The sequence below is a fragment of the Malaclemys terrapin genome, chromosome 21, assembly GCF_027887155.1.
Source record: "Malaclemys terrapin pileata isolate rMalTer1 chromosome 21, rMalTer1.hap1, whole genome shotgun sequence".
NCBI lineage: Eukaryota > Metazoa > Chordata > Testudines > Emydidae > Malaclemys > Malaclemys terrapin.
Genome location: NC_071525.1, coordinates 16,088,721 through 16,110,847, shown reverse-complemented (window position 1 = coordinate 16,110,847; position 22,127 = coordinate 16,088,721). Strand labels below are relative to the sequence as shown.

Genomic DNA, 22,127 nt, shown 5'->3' with positions numbered 1-22,127 from the left:
ACAAAGAATAGCAGTAGTGTTATCCCCATTTTATAGATGGGAAACTGAGGCACAGGCAGAAGAAAGACCAACGAGCCTGATTCAACCACGGAGACTCTCGCACTCCAACAAATTCCAAAGCTGGCTACAGGCCAACAGTGCCCACCTGCAGGACAAGGGGTCAAGGACCTTTCTACCCAAGCCTCAACCATGGGCAGGCTGGCCCTCAAATGGCCCCGTGTTCCCCATCTCTCACACACACACACACACACTCGCTTTCTGATGCCCTGGGTTGGGTGAAGTGGCAACAGCGGAAACCAGAGGCTGATTCAGAGAGGATGAAACACCCCAAACACCACCCTGAGAGACCTTTCCCACCGGCCCCCAGAGGTGGCCAAATCCCACCTCAAGGGGCTGTCCTGGGTGGAAAACCTCTCCATCGATCTGGAGTGCCTGGGTCCTGCAGCAGAGCCACGCCCCACACGAGCGAAGAGCCAGCCTCCTGCTTGGCTGGAAAGATCCATCCGTTTGGGACACCTCCTCATACAGCCTGGCCCCCTCCGCCCACACCCACCCCCCGCGATCCCAGCGTTCGGGACAGTCACTGGACAAGACATGAAGGACATCCCAAAACAGTCCTGGTCCAGGACATGGGAACCCGACCGAGGCTCTTCCTGGTTTGTGAGAGAGTCATGAACCCCTGGTGCCGCTCCTGGCTGAAACAGACATTGAGAGAAGGGACCGGCCTGTCCGCCTCCCCACATAGGAGAGCGCTGCAGAAACCTGCCCTGCAGCCGACGGTTGTAGCCAACAGCCGCCCGGTCTCAGACCCCTCACTCCTTTGCTCCAAAGCCGCCCACTGGCTCGTCTGACTCAAGCCAACGTGCGGGACTCGACCCATGCTGGATTCAGGCCAGGACACGGAGCTGAAATTGTTTCGTGGCAGTGATGGATGGTCTCCTCCTGTTGAGGAGAGAGGGCAGATACCCATCCCCATCCCCTGGTGCTCTCTGCAGCGTTCGACCCTGTCGAGTGTGGGACGCAGCTGAGAGAGGTGCCGGGAGCCCATGGTTGGATTCCTTCCTCAACGGCAAGGAGGGCGCTCCGGTCCAGTCCGCTGTAAGATATTTACAGCCAGTACAGCATACCACAAAGACACAGGAGGAGCTCGCCCCCAGCCCTTCCCCTCAGCTGCGTCTCCTGAGTCCTGCCTGGGGTCTGTACAGCAGCCCTGCCAGAGGACAGGGCTGAGCAGGGCTGGGGGCGGTACAGCCCGGCATAGGCGCCAACTTTTCCCGGTGACGGTGGATGCTTGACCCCCCCCACACTCGCCCCTGGCCCTGCCCCGACTCCACCCCTGCCCCACCTCCTTCCGCCCCTGCCCCGTCCCCATCCCAACCCCTTCCCCAAAGTCCCCACCCCAACTCCGCCCCCTCCCTGCCCCTATTGGACTCCTTCCCCAAATCTCTGCCCTGGCCCTGCCTCTTCCCCAAGCGCACCGCGTTCCCCCTCCTCCTCCCTCCCAGCGCTAGGAGCTAGGGGGAGAAGCGGGGAAGGTGTGCTCAGGGGAGAAGGCAGAGGCGGAGGTGAGCTGGGGTGGGGAGGTGGGGCGGGGAGCTGCTGGTGGGTGCACCAATTTTTCCCCATGGGTGCTCCAGCCCCGGAGCACCCACGGAGTCGGCGCCTATGCAGTCTGCCAGCCCCACGTTCTACTCCTTTCACCGCTGCGGTTCCCAGGAGAGCCCTACAGTTCAAGGCTCTCCCGGGACCCGCAGTGGTGAAAGGAGCAGGGCAGCCCCACGCCAGCAGCTTCTCTGGCGCGGCTGTACCGCCCTCAGCCCTTCCACACAGCTGTGTCTCCTGAGTCCTCCAGCCTGGGGTCTGTACAGCAGAAGTCTCCGGCGCAGCAGGAGGAGAACAGAGGCACCCTCCGCCCCCCAGGTAACGTGGATCATGGGGAAGGGACAGGGAGAGCGCCAGGGCCCCAGGCTGGGGGCAGGGCAGGGAGGAGTCACGTGCAGAGGTCACGTGCCCCCCCCCTTGTGTCCCTCCCATGAGTGCAGCGTACCAGCAAGAAATTATTTCTGTTTGCACCATTGCTCAACGGACACGCCCAGTGAGTAGCGATGGGGAACGGCTCCTCTGCCCCAGACCGCTGGCTAGAGCGGTTCCACCAGGATCAGTTCTCTCTCTGGTCCGTTTCGACACCATGCAGCTACTGGGGGATCTGGTCAGACACCACAGACTCAAGCGCCAGCAACCAGCAGGTGACTCCCAGCTCGACCTGTCCTTCACCGCACCCGTCCACAGCCTCACCCCCCTGATGGCCCCGTGCCAGGCGAGATCACTTTTTAAGACGGGCTCCGAGCAAGGCGGGCAGAGGAGAGCACTCGGGGACATTCGCAGCCGGGAGCAACCGCCTTTGATTGAAGGTTCACGTCCCACACCGGCCAGTCCGGCCCATAGGCCAGGAGCGCCCCGGGATTCCTCGTTGACGCTGGGTCGCACGTGGCGCTTTCTGCCATCTCCGGCTGGCTAGGAGACTCCGTCCATCCTGGCGGGTGACGACCTGAGCTTCGCGCTTTTGGCACCTCCCGGCTAGACAACAGCAGCACGATGGGCCCGGGCAGGAAGCCTCCAGCACGCAGGGACTCCGACGAGTACCAAACACTGTAGCGCGTCTCCTCAGCCGGGCAAGCTGCCGCGAGCACATCCCACCTCTGCTCCGCTCTCCACGCTGGCTTCCCGCAGGATAGTGACCGGTCGTTATCTTCACAGCGCTTCATGGCCTAGGCCCAGCCTATCCACTAGCCCAAAACAAGAGCCTCCAGTGCACTCATTTCTCCGTCTGGGGAGAGGCTGAGAGAACAAAGAGCACGTGACAGAGGCGTAATCGCGGTGCTTAGTGCCCGACCTGGCAGGCGCTCAACTATGCGGTGATGAGGGCGGTATAGGAACCTGCACACGATGCAAGACAAGAGGACAGCGGGTGAGCCCGTCCCAGGAGGAGAATGCAGCACAGACGGGGACAGCTGACGAAGAAGGCGCAGTATGTGCGGGGGAGGGGGCCAACGAGGGACAGCTAGAGAAGAGATTGCACCGGTGCCGGCTGCGGTTAGTCTGGAGAGTAACACCCGGTGTCAGGGGCGGGACATGGGCCGTCTGACCTAGTGGTTAGAGCCAGGTCCAAGCCACAGCCGTAGGCCAAAGCTGCAACTAGGAATCTGCCAAGATTAAAAGCTGAAGCCGAGGCAATAACCGGAGCCAGGGGTCAGAAGCCGGGCACGAGAGCAGGGCGGGAGCCGGACAGGACCAAGGCAGGCAGAGGAGCGATCACAGCTGCAGGCCTAAGCACTGGGCAGCCAGGGACCTGCCGCTGGGCTGACACGCAGAACCCTGGCCCCTGTGCGCCAACCCGCGGGCTGGCTAGTGCGGCGGTTCTGCTGCGGCCCTGCTGGGCTCATTCACTCATCTCATGCCTGGGGCAGGGGCTGCAGCTGCCTCTCCGTTCCCAGAAGGGGTGTTGCCAGGGGGAGGGCGCGTCACGTTGGGGGCCGTGGATGGAGTGTGATTCTTAGGGCAGAGGGTGAAGGCCGGAGACCCTGCGGTGATGCTGCTAGAGGATGTGGGTCCCCCAGCTCTTGGCCAAGGTCAAGGGCAGCAGGCGGAGGGGCATGGCCGGATGGTAGAGCCGGGGCAGCAGGGGTTATCCTAGGTCCTCTGGGGCTCAGTTGCCAGGAGATGGCAGTGCCCGGGTGGTGCTAGATCTAGCTCTGCCCCAGCCGATCCCCTAGGACACAGCCCCGGCTTGTTCTGAGCTAGGGCTGGCTGGGATTGGGCAAGAGATCTCTTTCTGCTCCTCCTCCTCCTCAACCTTCCTCCAGGGGCAGGATCCGGCCGGGCCCTGGTGGAGATGGTGGAGAAACGCAACAGCCAGCAGGACGATGAAGAGGCAGGCGGCACAGATGACAGCCAGGCGGACCCCAAGGCAGGAGGCCGGGGGATCCAGGAGTCCTGCAACACAGAGAGAGGATGGGGCTGCGATGCAGTGCAGGGGTCGCGCCCTGACGACAGCTGGGGCGAATGCTCAGAGAAAGGGGCGGGGGCCCAATCGCATTGGCAGGGGGGGGAATAGATGGGGCTCCCCCATCCCCATTGGCTTCCTGCCCCCACTCTTCTTCAGGGTTCCCAGCAGATCTCCCCTCCCGGACTCACCTGGGCTCAGCTGCAGGCTCAGTGGCCGGGTGATTGGTGCCCCCAGCACACGAGGGGTTAACACGAAGGTCAGCCTGGCGCTGTGGGTCGCAGGCGGCACCGTGACCCAGCTGGTGACGTGGTAGAGCCCCTGTTCATCCACCTGCTGCTCCGTGGCGCCCTCTCCTGTGACGTTCCTGCCCGCCTCGTCCAGCCACTGCACCGTGGCTGAGGGGTACCCACCCCCTGTGTGGACGGTCAGCGTGACCCCGGCACTGGAGAGGTTGAAGGTCAGCTGGGGCTCGCTGAACGTGGCTGGAGGGAAGAAACATGGGGGCGGATTTAGGGAGGGGGCTCAGAATTGGGCCCCCTGGGCTGGGTCCTGCCCTGAGTTGTGAATCCGGATTGAGTCCGCTCTGGAGCAGGTTCACACTGGGGTCACTGAAGGAGCCCTCAGGAATTAGCAGGTGGGACATACAGGGCAGCCTCAGCGCAGAGAGATTCCAGCCAGGCTCTGAGGGCTCCAGCTCCAGGATTCACCCGCCCAGCACGTGGGATTAACCCGACACCACAGCCGGGGCCGGCTTTAGGAAGTGCGGGGCCCAATTCGAACATTTTCGGCGGGGCCCTGACAGGGATGACTCAAAAATAAAAAAACCATGTAAAAAACCACCTTTCATTTCTTCCAGGTATTATTTACTTTCCATAACTATATAAATAATAACAAAATGATATGTTACATACATTGCGTAATGTATGCGGATGCATGCTAAACCTACCTAAAGTTCTTGACACCCCCACCCCCCGGGACCCCTGCCCCATCCACCCCCTTCCCTATCCCCTGACTGCCCCCTGCCGCCCCATCCAACCCTTCCTCTCATTCCTGATGGCCGACTGGGACCTGCCCCATCCAACCACCCCTTCTCTCTGTCCCCAACTGCCCCTGGAACCCCTGCCCCTGACTGCCCCCCACTGCCCCATCCAACCCCTGCTCCTTCCTGACTGCCCCCCCGGGACCGTTGCCCCCATTCAATCCCCCTGTTCCCTGCCCTCTGACTGCCCCGACCCCTATCCACCCCCTCCACAACCTTCCGAACTCCCCTGCCCTCTTCCAACACCTGCTCCCTGCCCCCTTACCGCGCTGCCTGGAGCCGCTCGGCCGGGTCCGGGTCTGGGCTGGGTCCGCTCGGTCCGGGCTGGGTCCAGGGCCGGGCCGGGTCCACTCGGCCGGGTCCAGGTCCGGTCCGGGTCCGCTCGGCCCGGGCCTGGGTCCGGGCCCGGTCGGCTAGGTCCAGGCCGGGTCTGCTCAGCCGGGTCCACGTCCGGGTCCAGGTCTGGGCTGGAGCCGCTTGGGCCGGGCCGGAGCCACGGGGCCAGGGCCAGGCCGGAGCCTCTCGGTCCGCGCTGGTGCTGCTCGGACGGGGCTGGCACTGCAGGGCCCGAACTGAGCCGGGCCAGAGCCGCTTGGCCGGGTCCACGTCTGGACCGGGCCCAGGGGCCGGGCCGGAGCCTCTTGGGCCGGGCCGGAGCCACGGGGCCAGGGCCAGGCCGGAGCCTCTCGGTCCGCGCTGGCGCCGCTCGGCCGGGGCTGGCGCTGCAGGGCCCGAGCTGAGCCGGGCCAGAGCCGCTTGGCCGGGTCCACATCTGGGCCGGGCCCAGGGGCCGGGCCGGAGCCTCTTGGGCCGGGCCGGTGCCACTTGGCCAGGGCTGGCACCGCGGGGCTCAAGCCGGGCCGGAGCCGCTCGGCCAGTTCTGAGTCCGGGTCCAGGCCGCTCGGCCGGGACCAAGACCAGCGCCGCGGGCTCCAAGCCGGGCCGGGCCAGAGCCACTCGGCTGGGACCGGGCTGGGGCTGGGGGCATTCGGCTGGGACCAGACCGGGGGGGGGGGGGGGGCAGGGGCCGCGTGGCGCCTCCCTGGAACTCTCCTCGCGCCCTCCCCCGCCCCAGCTTACCTCCTGCCTGCTGCTTGTTTCAGGCTTCCCGCGAACATCTGATTTGCGGGAAGCAGGGGAGGGGGAGGAGAAGGGGGGCTGAGCGTTCAGGGAAGGAGGGGGAAGTGGGCCGGGGGCGGGGTGGACAGCTGCGCGGGGCCCTCTCGGCGCGGGGCCCCATTCAGGGGAATCGGCCGAATCGGCCTAAAGCCAGCCCTGACCACAGCGGTTCTCAAACTGTGGGACAGGACCCCAAAGTGGGTCATGACCCTGTTTTAATGGGGTCGCCAGGGCTGGCTTAGACGTGCTGGGGCCTGGGGCCAAAGCTGAAGCCCTGGGCGGTGGGGATCAGGTTACAGGCCCGTTGCCTCGGACTGAAGCCCTTGGGCTTCGGTTTTGGCCCCCACACCCAGGGCAATGGGGCTCGAGCGGACTCAGGATTCGGTCCCCGTTCCTGGGGTCGTGTAGCAATTTTTGTTGTTGGAAGGGGGTCGCGGTGCAATGAAGTTTGAGACCCCCTGCGATAGAGTCAGCTGCAGGAAATAACAGGTTAGCACCTGTCTGTTACAACTGTCCCTCTGCTGGATTCCTTCCCCCCTTCCTTTCCGTTTGTGCTGAGTGCCCCCCCTCCCCGGCCATGGAACGGACCGAAGTCACAGCCTGGCTCTGCTCCTGGAAATGGCTTGTGCAGACTGACTGGAGCCATCGCTCTGCTCAGGGAGGGGGGGGCTTTTCGCTCCTTTGTCTAGCTTCTTTATTCAGACCCAGATTGGTGTAGGGAGCTCTGCCCAGGTATGCGAGACCTAAAGTGGCCACATAGCTGACCATAGGAGTCATACCTGTGACTCAGAACTTGCCCAGACATGTCCTGTGCCTACCTGCAGTTTTCCCTGCCTTCTCTCCTCCCCTGGATTAAGGGGAACCAATCAGAGTTACTGGCGGGAAACTACCTGAGTTTGCCCTTAAAACCAGACATTTTCTGATCAGACCCCCGGAGAAGGTCCTTGCTTTGCCACTTGGTCTGATCAGCTAGGGGTCTTTGGGGGGCCCTCTCCCCGCTCTCGTTTGTTTTTGAGCGTGCCCCCGTTTTTAAACTCCCCTCCCACGAACAACGAATCTGTGCCTGGAGATCTCCTGATTATTGTAAGCTGCTGCTTTGGGGATTGGTAAGGAAAAACCTCTTGCACACCCCCCTTGTTCTGGCTGCTGGCTTTCTCAGGCAGACCCAAGCTAACTCCTTCGTCTGTATCTGTAATCTACCTCTAGCTCTGCAGCGCCTTTGCTGCTAGAAATAAACCTGCTTGCAGCCACCGCTAGTTAAACACTGCCCCCCCTTGGAGCTGTATCCTGGGCACACACCACTCTGCCCTCTGGAACTACCCCTAGAATAAGGTGCACCCATTAGGTTAGATTTAGCCTTTAGTCTAGATTAATTGTAATTTCATTTTGCATAGTCGTGGTTAAGTTAGGTTTAGAAAATTGCTTGCATTGTACTCTGTAAGTTAGGCTTAAAGAATTGTTGCATTGTCTTTTGTTACTTGCTAATTTGTGTAGTCTTGGTTAAGTTAAATCATAGATAAGATTTTGCTGTGTTCTGTGTAATTGTCTCTCTGCTGTTTAAACTTGCAGCCTGTCTGCTCTCTGTGTCTCCCTAAGTTTAAATCTCCCTCCTCCCTCTCTGCTCCACCCCGTGCTCCTCTTCCCCCATCCCCCAACCTCACTCCTCTGCCACTGTTTTTCTCTCTCTCTCTTTTAATCCCTTCCCCCACATGCTCACCCCGCTCCTGCTGCTGCCAAACCTCAATTGTATTACTGAAGTCTAGCATAAAACCCCATTGGTTACCCTTTTTCTCTCTAACACACCTCACATTTTACATTTAACCACTGTGACACATTTTTACCTAGAGCTGTTGGTTATTTAATACATTTTACCCATAACTGTTAGTTGGTTATATGCTGCTGTGACACACCCTTTACATAGAAATTGTTAGCTACCTGTTACATTTATACTTCAATGTTAATTGGGGAGGGGTTTCTTTTAGTAAATAGGATAGGGGTACAATAGTGGGGTACAATACAGTTGGTAACCAATTGTCTACCTTAACAAACCCCATACCCCTCACTACTAAATTTTCCCTGTTTTTGCATTTTCTTAATAAAGTTTATTTTATTTTACACCCCACCAGTGCAGTAGTTGTCCCCCAAGATCCCCTACCTGCTGGCAGGGACAGCACCAAGCAGCAGGGAGGACAGCAGCCTACCTCATCAGCAGGGAAGACGTTTTAAAGACAACGTCAGGTTGTGTCTGGGGCTCGAACCAATGACCTGTGGGTCTAACCCCCTGAGCGGCAGTTGGCTGAGCTAAAGAACCAGCCGCAGTAACGCAACAGTGCAAGTGTAGCTGAGACCTGGCCCCACATGAGGCCTCATCCTTTGGAAGACAGGATTGGGGGCAAATGACTCAGGCTGGAATCACGACATTTGTGCTAAATAAGATGAGTGAAGAGGTCAGCAGGCTGAAAAGACAGAATGTCTGAGCCAGCTAAGATAAGAGGGAGAACACCCAGGGACCTATTTACTGCGAACCAGCGAACAAGGGACAGGATACGTTAGGAATGGAGAGATGAGGTGAAGAGGAAGTCGAAACGTGGACGGAGCGTGCAGCTCAGGGACCGGTTCCTGCTAAGTAACCGGCCAATCGTAAAGTCGGACACAGTGTAGAGTAAATGGGATGCAATAGGTAAATGTCTATAACAAGAACAAGTTTCTTAGGGATGTTGGAGCCAAGACAAATCCCACATCAGCCCCCTGCATTTGAACCAGATCAGCTCAGCGTAGCGTTGCTGTGAGCCAGATAAAAACACCTGAGGGACAAAGTGTGGTGTGGAACTGAGTTCTCGGGAATCCGAGTGGAAAGAGGTCTTGGAGGGAATTCCAAGAGCGAGGAGGCTAATAAATTGTCATGTAGCTTGCAACTACTAAAGAGGGACACAGAATCATGCAGCCTGCAGCCACTAGAGGGGGACAGGGAGCCACACAGGCTGCAGCGACTGGGGCAGGGACACGGTGCCACACAGGCTGCAGCCACTAGAGGGGGACACGGAGCCACACAGGCTGCAGCCACTAGAGGGGGCCACACAGGCTGCAGTCACTAGAGGGGGACACGGAGCCACACAGGCTGCAGCCACTAGAGGGGGACACACAGGCTGCAGTCACTAGAGGGGGACACGGAGCCACACAGGCTGCAGCCACTAGAGGGGGACACACAGGCTGCAGTCACTAGAGGGGGACACGGTGCCACACAGGCTGCAGCCACTAGAGGGGGACACGGAGCCACACAGGCTGCGGCCACTAGAGGGAGCCACGCAGGCTGCGGTCACTACCAGGTACACGGAGCCACTGTGCATTAGCCAGACCCATTTGGGATGCAGCATCCCCAGCACTCACCTCCCACTCTCAGCTCCCTGGGTTCAGACGTCCTGCCCAGCTCCGAGGTGACGTGGCAGAGATAGACGCCCTCGTCCTGCATGTGGACGTCCCTCAGCGTCAGGGACGCGTTCCCCTGGGCCAGTCCCTTTGGATCCAGCCGGGTCCGGTTCCTATAAGCCTCATCCTGTTTCTCCAGCTGGTCCCTCCCATAATAATAACTATGAACCACCAGGGCCTCTGCCCCCGCCCGCTCCTTCTGCCAGGTGAGGGTCAGACGCTGGAGGTTCATCCCGGGCCGGGACGGGAAGAGGCAGCTCAGGGTGACGTCCCCCCCGAAATGAGCTACCACGTCTGGTGCCGACTGCACTGTAGGGAGGAAAAAACACAGGGGTTAGTGAGATTTAGAGTGTGAAATCCTAGCCTCTCCCAGCAGGGGGCGCTGTGGGGAGCGGGTGGGACTGTCAGCCTCACGGGAGCTCCCGGCTCCTCCAGCCCCAGCCTGGCCCTGTGGGGGCACTGTGGGGAGGGGACGGGAATGCCGGCCGGGGAAAAAACTCACTCCGGCTGTGATGCGCAAGGATTTGCCATTATCCCAGTACGGTGCCATGAGTGATATTCCCAGTTACCTTTTCCTATGAACAGAATGGGAAAGTGCAGCCAATGGATGAGGAAAGTCTTCGTGGCTGCCCTGGACGGCAGGGAACGGTGCCTAGTGATTAATGACTGGGACTCTGGAGTCCTGGGTTCGAATCCTTGTTCTGCCACACACCCTCTGTGCACCTCGGATGCAGCCTGTCCACCTCTGTGCCTCAATTTCCCCATCTGTAACAGGGGAACACCAAGCCATCCTGTGTCTCGGTCATCGCCAGATTCCTGCCGGCCTACCCAGTGCACGAGATTTCAATTCATCCTCCGCAGCGTGAACGTTCCCAGCGTTGTTCCTGTCAGATCGTTTCACACCAGGGACAAAATTTCTTAAAGGGCTCCGTTTGTAAAGTCATTTCAACTCAGAAAACTGATTAGGGAATTTACAGGGGGTCGTGGACTCAGGCCTGGGCCTTCAAACAGTCCCTTTAACCAGTATCCCCATTACTGTGCCAGCCCCAGAGATTCCCCCTCTCGTGTTCCCCGCCCCACTGACTCAGTGCCTCCAGGACTAGGTCTTCGGCCCCCAGACACCCCCCTGTTTCCTGCTGTGAGCTCCTCGAGCGAGACCCCTTAGACCGGATGTCTGGAGAGCCGTCAGGGAGCGAGGTGAACGGGGAGGTTCTGCCAGGAATCAGGGCAGCCATTTCAAACCTCCGCAGCAATTATTACTCGGTCAAATGACGATTTGTAAGCATGGTTTGACTGAGCTCTCCCCGGACAGCTAGTGCTGAGCCAGGGGTGGGGGGAAAGGCTTCAGGACCAGACTGTATTTACATGCACACACCTACTCTGCCCAGGTATCCAGCAGCCAGAGCCATGCTGCCCAAGTGATCAATTTTGCCTGGTGTTGGGTTACAAAAGCTCGTTGGGGCCCTGGGTGCCTGGGACCCGTGTAACGAACGCGTGCTGAGGACCTGTGGGGTGGGCCGTCATTACGCACGGCTCATGAGACGCCTAATGGTCTCGGACACTATCCGCTGGTCCCGGGACATCTACATCGAGCACATCACCGGCCACTGCCAATACCGAGAGTGAGCTGGGGAGACCTCGTGCACCCCCCCCCCCCCCCCGCTGGACTCTATCCCCTGAGCCCTGAACCCACCAAACCTAACTGAATCCCACCACGTGAGGGTCACCCCATCCCCATTAACCAGCCCACTTACTTATACCCATGACTGTCTCTACTTCCTGTATGGGTGATAGACCCTCACCGCTTATCGGCTGTTTCCTGATCCCGCCCACCGGTTACCCACCCCTCATTGGGGACATTGCAGTATGTATATACTATGTGTGCTGCCCAGCCCCAAAACACCAACATACCCCTATACTCTGTATGCTACCCCCAATGACCAATAACTGACGCTTCACATTTTCTGTATCGTTTATTTTTGGAATATTCTCTAATAAAATGTAAATGTGGGGGGCATGAAATGTTGTTCTCCTCATTGTCTGAGTGAAGGGCAGCAGAACTGTACTTAGCCTGACTGAATGAGGAGATCTCCCTCAGTGCTTAATTTGTGCCAGGGCTTAGCCCCGGCACCTCTAAGCTCGGCCGTTCATAGCCCTGGGACCTCTGGGCTGGTCACATCAGTTACCCGGCACCTCTTTCATTACAAGTTAAGCACTGGTCACCCGCAACTGAACCGCACTCCCTACGCAGGAGGTTTGGATGCCAGATCCTAGTGCGGGGGGAGGGGGTGGGCACAGGTGTTTTGGTTGGTGGTGTGGGCTCTGCCTAAGTCACGGGCACTATTTGACCTGCCCCCTCTCCTGTTTAGAGAGAGAACAGATTAGACTTCATAGTATAGAGAGTCCTTTGGTTTCTAGTGACCACTGCAGCTGAAATCCCGGATAATCAGGTCTAAGTGCTTAGACCTGCTGTGGGACAGTGTTTCTGTGGAAGAGACAACCCGGCCTGCACTCGCTGTGAGGTTCTCCCACTGAAATCACTGAGAGCTGGGTGGAACCTCGAGAGACCGACTCGCAGAGGTCACAGTGGCAGGTGGCAGCAGGTGACAGTGCAGGGAACTGGGGACAGAGCGGTAGAGTGAACGGTGGCATGACAAACAACGGCCAGAGCATTGGACCAGTAGGCCAAGATTTTTAAAATGCATTATTTGCCAAGGTCATTATCTCACATCATCGCTATCTCAAGCGGTCATTATCTTTGGGAGTTTCTGTACTAAATTGTTTTATTATTATAATTATTTTTTATGTAAGAACGGCCACATGGGGTCAGACCAAGGGTCCATCTATCCCAGTATCCTGTCTTCCGACAGTGACTTTCCAGGTGCTTCAGAGGGAATGAATAGAACAGAGAATCATTGAGTGATCCAGCCCCTGTCGTCCACTCCCGGCTTCTGGCGAACAGAGGCTAGGGACCCTCAGAGCATACGGTTGCATCCCTGCCCATCCTGGCTAATAGCCACTGATGGACCCAACCTCCATGAACTTATCTAGTTCTTTTTTGAACCCTGTTATAATTTTGGCCTTCACAACATCCCTGGCAAAAAGTTCCACAGGGTGACTGTGTGTTGTGTGAAGAAATACTTCCTTTTGTTTGTTTTAAACCTGCTGCCTATTAATTTCATTGGGTGACCTCTGGTTCTTGTGTTGTGTGAAGGGGTAAATAACACTTCCTTATTCATTTTCTCCACATCAGTCAAGATTTTATAAGCCTCTATCATATCCCCTCTCAGTATTCTCTTTTCCAAGCTGAAAAGTCCCAGTCTTTTTAATCTCTTCTCATATGAAATCTGTTCCACACCCCTAATCATTTTTGTTTCCCTTCTCTGTATCTTTTTCCAATTCCAATATAACTTTTTTGAGATGGGGTGACCAGAACTGCACGCAGTATTCAAGATGTGGACATATCATGGCTTTATATAGTAAAAGTGGAGGACCTTGGTTTGCCAGACTGATTAGCCAAGCCAGTGGCTCTCAAACTTTTGCACTGGTGACCCCTTTCACACAGCCAGCCTCTGAGTGTGACCCCCCCTTATAAATTAAAAACACTTTTTTATATATTTAAAACCATAATAAATGCTGGATGCAAAGCGGGGTTTGGGGTGGAAGTTGACAGCTCGCAACCCCCCCATGTAATAACCTTGTGACCCCCTGAGGGGTCCTGAACCCCACTTTGAGAACCCCTGAGCTAAGCCAATACTGACAACCTATATGAAACAGCTGCAAAACACCATGCCTCTGGACTGCATCAACATGCAGACAGCCTTATAAGCCAGTCACATCAAAGGCAATTTTAGATGAATTTAATAAGGCTGTTAAGAATGCTGGAGACACAACTCAATTTATGTAGCAGAGGGGTAGCCGTGTTAGTCTGAATCTGTAAAAAGCAACAGAGGGTCCTGTGGCACCTTTAAGACTAACAGAAGTATTGGGAGCATAAGCTTTCGTGGGTAAGAACCTCACTTCTTCAAGTGACTTGCATCTGAAGAAGTGAGGTTCTTACCCACGAAAGCTTATGCTCCCAATACTTCTGTTAGTCTTAAAGGTAACTCAGTTTATGTGAACCAACATGGCTGTTGCATCATACTTTCTCTTTATGTAGTAGTAAGATTTATAAGCATAACACACACATGGCTGATGAATGCACCAATGCAAATAGGCATCAAGTATTAAGTCATTGCGTATTTTATCTTGTTGTCCATGGTAGGCCGGTAGATGCATTCTAGATGTTCAGGTATTAGAAGACACATCAGCTGCATCTGTGACATCTTAGAAGAGTTAAATGCTTGTCAATTGGACCCCAAACAGACGGCTGCTTTTGCATTTGATGGAGCTACAAACGTCTCTGGAAGACATGGTGGAGTCAAAGCTTTGCTCAGAGAAAAGTGTAACCCTAATCTCTCCTATACACACTGCTCAGGCCATCTACTCCAACTAGCGCTAGTACGAGCTGCAGAATCTTCAAAAGACATTAAAAAGCCATAAATTTAATGGCTTTTTTATACTCTTTTTCAGCAAGAGTCCAAAAGGACTGAACATCTTGGAAACAAATAGAAGATACACTGGGATTGAAGTTCAAATTAGTCCAACCTGGGAAAACCTGCCGGCTTTCTCATGAGCAATTCTTGGCTGTTGTCTTAAAATTACAGCAACAGTTATTACTGGCTTTGGAAAGTATCCACCAAGATAGGACAGATCTAAGTAGTGAGGCTGGTGGACTACTTTTGTTACTAAGTTCAGAAAAGACTATCACCGTTCTCTCTTTTGCATGTCTACTGTTGAAACCACTTGGGTCATTAAACAATGTCATCCAGGCATCTGCTACAACAGTAGTAGATCTTTGTCTACCCTTGGATCAATCAGAGAGCTATCCATTGAAAAAGTACTGGAAGAAGCAAAGACTTCATCCAGAAGTTGACTAATGAAGGTACTTATATTGACTTCTTAAGTGAAGAGGACAAGAAGTGTTTGTTAAGCCAGCTGAAAAAGTACACAGACTTGATTCTTAAAAATCTACAACAGCGATTTCTAGATTCTACTCAACCTCTACATAGCTTTAACAGATGCCTGTTTATAAAACACCGACAGTTGAGTGGAGTGAGGCACTACCAGCAATGGGGCTGCCATGTGCTCAGGACAGAATAGAGAATTTGAACACAGAGTGGAATAGCATATGACAAACAAATGAAGACTTAACTTCAACTTCTTCTTTATTATCACTAGTGGTTCGACCCGATCTTTGTGCTCTGTTTCCTGAGATGAAAGAAGTAGGAATTCATCTCTTGCTACCCCCAGTCATAGCTACAGTGGAGTGTTCTTTTTCCTCATTGAATAGAATTTTGTGTTCTGAAAGACGTTGCCTTCTGCCTGATCACGAGCATATCATGAAGGACTGGAAGTAACCAGGGCCGACTCCAGGCACCAGCTTGTCAAGCAGGTGCTTGGGGCGGCCGCTCCGGAGAGGGGCGGCACGTCCAGGTATTCGGCGGCAATTCGGCGGACGGTCCCTCACTCCGCCTGGGAGCGAAGGACCTTCCGCCGAATTGCCGCCGCAGATCGTGATCGCGGCTTTTTGTTTTGTTTTTGTTTTGGCTGCTTGGGGTGGCCAAAACCCTGGAGCCGGCCCTGGAAGTAACAGACACACAAGAAGACACCAAAGAGTGCAAAATTACACCAAGAAACCAAGAAGGATGTAGATGTCGTGCTTCATAGTAGGCCTCAGTAGCCAACTTTAATTTGTGTGATGATTTAAAAAGATGAGTTAAATCTAATAAAATGGTCGCGAAACATTTTTCAGTTTTGTCTCACAGTCTCAACCCTCGTCGGCCCTCATCCCCTCCCTCCCCGAATATTCAAACACCCCCCTAATTTCAATCCCCCCCCCGCCCAGGCTGGAGTGGGGCTGCGCTCCAGGGAGCTTTCCCCAGGCACGCGGGTCCGTGGGGTCCTTTATGGGTTGTCAGGTTACCTCCGCACAGGGCTTGCTCACGCACGGGGCTTGTTCAGAACCAGCTGGCTGGACACTTGGGGCTGTGGCAATTCCTCCAGCTGCAGCCTCCGGAGAGGAAGCAGAGCGCGGGCGCTGGGCCGGGGAGGCCGTCTGGGCTTAGCGCTGGTAGCCAGGGGACTGTGTAGCCGGGAGGGAGAGAGACGTGGCCCATGGAGAGGGGAGACAGTGCAGTTACCTTGAACTGCGACAGTCCCTTCCCAGGGGCTGAGTCCTCTCCCCTGCCGACGTCCCCTTGGTTACCAGCTCTCGGCTGCACCTCAGTCCCCTCTCACGCTCCATGATGTGGAAGCCACTAGAAAGCAGCTATAGCAACAGTGTAAGTCTGACGTGTCGCTGCATAATCGTAACCATAGTTACCTGGGCACCAGCTGGCTTCTTCAGGCTGAGCGCCAACGCCAATATTGGCCCATCTGTCGCTGCTCTCAGAAATCCAGACTCCCCTGTGCGGCGAGGCAGCCCTGCTGGGGAAACTGAGGCAGGAGCCCCCCTTAAAGACAAAGTGATGGGGTGACTCAGGGACAGCTCCCTACATCCACTCTACAGAGCTCCGCTCTGCAACACATCCCCCTAAACCAGGGAGTCAATTGCACATTGAGGGCCAGATTCGGCAGCTAGAGACGCAAAGCAGCTATCAGCCCAGCTGTATCTGGCGGGGGGCTCTAGTGGTTTTCTGCTGTGCCGGGGCACCGGGGAACAGCCCTTGAAATGTTTAATTTTAAAAAACAGTTTGAAGTTAATCCTGCCGACCTTCAGATCAGTCGACATGTCGCCCGGGAGCAACCTCAGGCTTGGTGGGATTTTTAAATAATGAAAAGAAAAAAAAAAAAACCCTAGGAAATTCCCAAACAAAGAACTACGTGAAGCTGGAGTGAAGGTTGGGAGCACGGCTCAGTGCCTGAAGGGTTAAAACACCCAACCCTTCACAGACCAGTGCCCAGAGGGGCACACCTGGAGGATGGGCCCCGCGGTGATGGACCCCAGCTGGGGAGAGGATTATAATCCGCGGAAGGTGGGATGGCAAAGGGGCTTTGCGGTTGCTGGCCGGGATTAGAGCGCGGGGAGGGCGTTGGCTCTGGTTTGAGTGTTACATGTTGGTGGAGATTTACTGGGGGATTCCCGGCCCGGAAAGGAGGGGAAGACTCGAGAGGTCGTGGGGAGAAGGGCTGAGGGCGGCTGGGTGGAAGGAAGTCCAGGGAGGTAGCAGCAAAAGGTCTGGTGGCCTAACTCTGGTAGCCGGCTTTAGGGTCCCCGGACTGGAGCCCAGTGCAGACTATGGGTTCCCCTGCCAGCCACGGGGGAGGTGGTGTGAAACCGGAGAAGGGCCAGGACCCTGGGGCCTAGACTCAGGGCTGAAGATCTTTTCCTAAGGCCACGGGGACTAAAAGGGGTGGGCCGAAATTGTGACCTGACTGGGGGCTGGGTCACAAAAAGAGGTGGACACGTGCAGACGCCAGGCGGGAACGTGCTGCTTTGCCACACCCAGGTGAACCACGCCACAGAGGAAGGGGAAAAAACCTTCCCAGTCCCGACCAATCTATCCCAGGGGTAATTCGTTCCACACCCTGAATGCTACCAACGCAGCTGGGCAAGCTGCTCACCTGCAGAAATACACCGGAGGCTTCCTACTGGGGCTGGTCCGGGAGCTGCCGATTCTCCGGCACAGGGCCTGGGTGGGAAGCAGAGTTGATTGTGGTGCAGGGCTCAGCCAGGCAGCTGGGAACAGGGCCGGGAGACAGCGTGGGAATTAGCTCTTTCTTCTGAACTGCTGGTAAAACATGGGAACGAGCGAGAACAGAAGGGAGATTGTGACTTGTATTTTCCAGAACATGCAAGCGAGGGAGATAGAGAATGTCTGTTAGTGCTGCCTCCTGCTAGAGAGAAATAATCCTTCCCTTTGTGTGTGTCCCCGTCCATCCAGCCTTCTGCCCCTGCTGCCCCACACTGGAGAGAATCACCCCATATGTGTGCTGCCCCCTCCTGGATCCAATGCACCCAGCCCTGCCCACGAGGGCCCTGTGCCCAAAGGGTTCATGCCCGTTATCGCTAGCCCGGCACTGACAAACCACAATCGCCTCCCCAGCCTGCGGGCCCAGCTGTCCCCCGGAGTTCCAGGGGCCACACTGGCTTTACCCCAAGGTGTTCTTTGGATCCTGGGGACCGGTTATTTCCAGCCCTTTTCCCGGGGGCTCTGGGGAGTGTTTTACTGCCCAGACCCAGGAGTGCTCACATGGAAGCACACCCCACTTGCCCCCATCCCTGCCCCACCTGGGGGGATGTGCCTCTCACCGCCCTGAGCGCTGGGAGCAGAACTCCCCTTCCCAGGCAGTGACTCGGGCCTGGCTTGCCCGGTGTCCAGGCTGTGGGGTTTGCCAGGGCAGATCAGACCCCAGGGCCCAAATGGCCGGGGACCAGCCCTCTACCCCTCCCCCATTCCCCCTGGATCAGACCCGGGGCCCACCCAGCCTGGTACCCACCCACCGCAATGGCACAAGGACCGATTGACACCGGCTGGGGGGCTGCCAGTCACTCCGGGTGGGGTTGAGCAGCTAGCGGAGAGGGCGGTCTGGGGGCGGGGTTTTCTAATTAGCCGACAGCTGATGAACGGCAGAGGGTAGCGGGGGAGGCTACATTGTTACCCAGCCCTGGGCTGATTTTCCCCGGCCCTGGTATCCTCCCCCTCCCCCGCCATCTCTTTGTCTCCTTCCTTCTCTCCCAGCCCCAGGGACGGGAATAAACTTCCCACCCCCCCAGGAGGGGCCGGGCTGGGGGAGCGGAGGGGGAGGCCCAACCCGACATCAAGGGGTTAATTCCCCTACCTGCTCTTGGGGCGATTCCCCCCGCCAGAGACTGTCCCCCGGACAGCGAGCCGAGCCGAGCCGAGCCGGGGTGTGAGGTTACAAAGGATGCCAGGGCTGGGGGCGGAGCAGCTTTGCCAAGCCGAGATCTGCTAGGACCCAGCTCCTCCCCCCAGCCCCACCCTGGCTCTCTGTTCTGCTCCAGATGTTATTTTAAGAGATTCCAGGGCCAGCAGGGACCATCGTGCTCATCTAATCTGACCCCCTGCATCACACAGGCTACAGACCTGCCCTGAACTATTTCCCAGAACAGATGGGTTAGAAAAGCACCCAGTCTGGTTGTTTATGGGTTCTAGACAGGAAGGAAGGGCTCCACCTAAGCCACCTGTGAAAAAGAGATTTCAGATGAGTTTTAAGGTGGCACAGTGTAGACATAGCCTCAGAGCTGGGGAAAGCCGACAGGGGCTGAGGACCACGCCCGACAGAGACATCCCTTAAGGGAGGATCTATTCATGGGGATTCGCTATATCCTAGTAAGGAGGAGAGGATGGAAGATGCTAATGTACAGGTAGGATCTGATGAGAAACAGTGAAATGATAGAGTCCCATTCAATTACATCACATAATGGCAGACAGCTAAAAAGGGACAAATTTTATAAGTGCTTAAATACAAATGCTAGACGTCTAAATACTAAAATGGGTGAATGTGAGTGCCTGGTATTACATGAGGATATTGAGACAATAGGTATCACAGACACTTGGTGGAATGATGATAATCAAAATGGTAATAACAAGGTACAAGATACATAGGAATGACCAAGTAGGTCGTGCTGGTGGGGGAGTGGCACTATGTGTGAAAGAAAGAACAGAGACAAATATAATAAAAATCTTAAATGAACTACACTGTACCATAGAATCTCTATGGATAGTAATCCAATGCTTGAATGATAAGAATTAGGGCTGTCAATTAATTGCAGTTAACTCACATAATTCACTAAAAAAAATTAATCTCGATTACAAAACTTAATCACGATTAATTGCACTTATAACAATAGAATACCAATGGAAATTAATTAAATATTTTGGGTGTTTTTCTATATTTTCAATATTGATTTCAATTACAACACAGAATACAAAGTGCACAGTGCCCACTTTATATTATTATTTTTATTACAAATATATGCACTGTAAAAATGGCAAACAAAAGAAATAGTATTTTTCAATTCACCTCTTACAAGTACTGAAGTGCAATCTCTTTATCATGAAAGTGTAACTTGCAAATGCAGATTTTTTTTGGGGGGGGGGGTTACATAACTGCACTCAAAAGCAACAGTGTAAAACTTTAGAGCCTACAAGTCCACTCAGTCCTACTTCTTATTCTGCCAATTGCTAAGACAAACAAGTTTGTTTACATTGATGGGAGATACTGCTGCCTGCTTCTTATTTACAATGTCACCCGAAAGTGAGAACAGGTGTTCGCATGGCACTTTTGTAGCTGGTGTTGCAAGGTATTTACATGCCAGATATGCTAAACATTTGTATGCCCCTTCATGCTTCGGCCACCATTGGGCACCGGACAATCCAGGTGCTAAAGGAGCCAAACAGCTGATTGGCGTCGCAAGCCTGGGAGGTGGGAGAAGTGGAGCAGCAACAGCGTGCTTGGGGAGGGGGCGTAGCAGAGGTGAGCTGGGGTGGGGAGCTGCTGCACGGCTCTTCGAGCCGGGAGGGTGGGGAGCTGCTGCGGGGGAGGTGCCACAGGGCTGGGGAGGAGTTGCCGCAGGACTCCCCCACCCCAGCTCACCTCTGCTACACCTCCTCTCTGAGCATGCCGTCGATGCTCCACTTCTCCTACCTCCCAGGCTTGCGGCGCCAATCAGCTGTTTGGAGCTGCAAGCCTGGGAAGGGAGGAGAATTAGAGTGGGGGCAGCGTGCTCGGGGAGGAGGCAGAGCAGAGGTGAGATGGGGTGGGGAGCTGCCGCACGGCTCCCCGGGCTGGGGGTGGGGGGAGCTGTTGCCGGGGGGGGCTCCTCAGGGCGGAAGGGGGGTGGGGAGCTGCCGCAAGGCTTGGGGGGGGGGGCGCAAGGTGAAACTTCCTTGCACCGGCCCTGGGTGGCACTCCGTCCGTTATTGGGATGGCACATCCGGGTCTTCGGCGGCATTTCGCTGGCGGGTCCTTCCCTCCCTCTCTTCCTCTTCGGCAGTACCTAGGTGGCAGCTCAATCGGGTTTTTCTTTTTTCTTTTTTTTCTTCGCCACTTAGGGCGGCAAAAAAGCTGGAGCCAGCCCTGGATAAATGCAAAGTAATGCACATTGGAAAACATAATCCCAACTATATATACAAAGTGATCAGGTCTAAATTAGCTGTTACCACTCAAGAAAGAGATCTTGGAGTCATTGTGGATAGGTCTCTGAAAAACATCCAATGGCAGTCAAAAAAGCTAACAGAATGTTAGGAACCATTAAGAAAGGGATAGAAAATAAGACAGAAAATACAGTAACTTCTTGCTTAACGCTGTAGTTCTGTTCCTGAAAAATGCTACTTTAAGAGAAGGGGGGGAGTGAGCTCCGGCAGCGTGGCGCTCGGCGGGGGTGCGGCGCGGGGCGGGGCGCGGCGCTCGGGGGGGGTTCCAGCGGCTCGGCGGGGGGGCGGGCTCCGGCGGTGCTTGGCGGGGAGGCGGCGCAGGGCGCGGTGCTTGGGGGGGGGGTTCCGGCGGCGCGGCGCTCGGCGGTGGGGGGGGGGGGGCTCGGCAGGGCGGCGCTTTTTTTTGCTGCTTGGGGCAGCAAAAAAGTTAGAGCCGGCCCTGGGTACGGGACTGGGGACAGGAGTGGGGGGCAGGGGACATGCTGACATTAGCACCTCATCTTCCCCCCCATCTGCACAGCAAGCAGGAGGCTCCCGGGAGCAGCTCCAAGGCAGAGGGCAGGAGCAGCACACAGCAGTGGGAGGAGGGACAGCTGAACTGCCCGGCAATTGATAGCCCGCTGGGCGGCTGCGGCACAAGGAACTTAGGGGAGCTGATAGCGGGACTGCTGGTCCACCCTGGTTCCAAGCCCCCACCAGCTAGCTCCAACGGGCTGCTCTTTCTGCAAGCAGTGGACAAAGCAGGCGGCTACCAAACAAAGTTATAAGGGAGCATTGCGCAACTTTAAACGAGTATCTTCTTTAATTGATCACAAGTGAAACAACGTTAACCAGGACGACTTTAAGTGAGGAGATACTGTATCATAAATGCTACTTGTCACGGGGAGTACCTATCCCGCACCAGCCCCGAAAGGGTTAACTGTGCTTTGCCGGCTGAGGAAGTCCCGCCCCTCAGACTCTGCTTGGCATGCTCAGCCTGGAGGTGGAGTATAAAAGGAAGCAACCCAGCTCACTCTGGGCCTGGAGAAGACACAGGCTGCGGCCCCGACCACAGGAGCAAGGCGTGTAGAGGGCCAGACTGACTCCAGATGCCTGATGAGCCCTGGGAAGAGACCGTGCCGGCGGAACTAGGCAATTGGAGGACCCCAGAGACCCAGGGGAAACGTGGAGCTTCACTGAGGGAGAAAGGAGAGGAGGCAGCCCAGGTGACTTAGAATCTTCTCTGGTGAGTGAAAGGGGGAACCGGTCACTGTGTTTCAGGAGGATCCCTGCTGACTTGGTGGTGAACACCCCCACCACTGCCAGGGCCCTGGGC

The 22,127-nt window shown here is 56.0% G+C and overlaps 1 protein-coding gene across 5 annotated transcripts; it reads right to left on the bottom strand.

Moving 5' to 3' along the window:
- Positions 1-1,425: 1,425 nt before the first annotated feature.
- Positions 1,426-18,853, bottom strand: LOC128827525 (CD276 antigen-like). 5 transcript variants are annotated; one of them, XM_054011446.1, is made up of 7 exons: positions 18,474-18,853; positions 17,256-17,422; positions 16,015-16,144; positions 10,160-10,355; positions 9,552-9,899; positions 4,195-4,488; positions 1,426-3,993 (listed from the first exon to the last, which is right to left on the bottom strand). In XM_054011446.1, the coding sequence occupies exons 4-7, from the start codon at positions 10,353-10,355 to the stop codon at positions 3,770-3,772; spliced, it is 1,062 nt and encodes a 353-aa protein (XP_053867421.1). In that variant the 5' UTR covers positions 16,015-16,144; positions 17,256-17,422; positions 18,474-18,853; the 3' UTR covers positions 1,426-3,769. The 5 variants fall into 5 exon arrangements, 3 of the variants coding, with proteins under 3 accessions (XP_053867421.1, XP_053867422.1, XP_053867423.1); XM_054011447.1 differs by having other exon boundaries at positions 17,256-17,419; XM_054011448.1 differs by lacking the exon at positions 18,474-18,853 and adding an exon at positions 18,132-18,172 and having other exon boundaries at positions 17,256-17,419.
- Between the last annotated feature and the right edge of the window lie 3,274 nt (positions 18,854-22,127).

Coding starts and splice junctions, on each gene's coding strand:
- LOC128827525 (XM_054011446.1), bottom strand. CDS start 10,355: ATGGGGAAATTGAGGCACAGAGGTGGACAGGCTGCATCCGAGGTGCAC. Junction 9,900..10,159: donor CATTCTGTTCATAGGAAAAG/GTAACTGGGAAT, acceptor TCCTCCCTACAG/TGCAGTCGGCACCAGACGTG. Junction 3,994..4,194: donor GAGCCTGCAGCTGAGCCCAG/GTGAGTCCGGGA, acceptor TCTGTGTTGCAG/GACTCCTGGATCCCCCGGCC.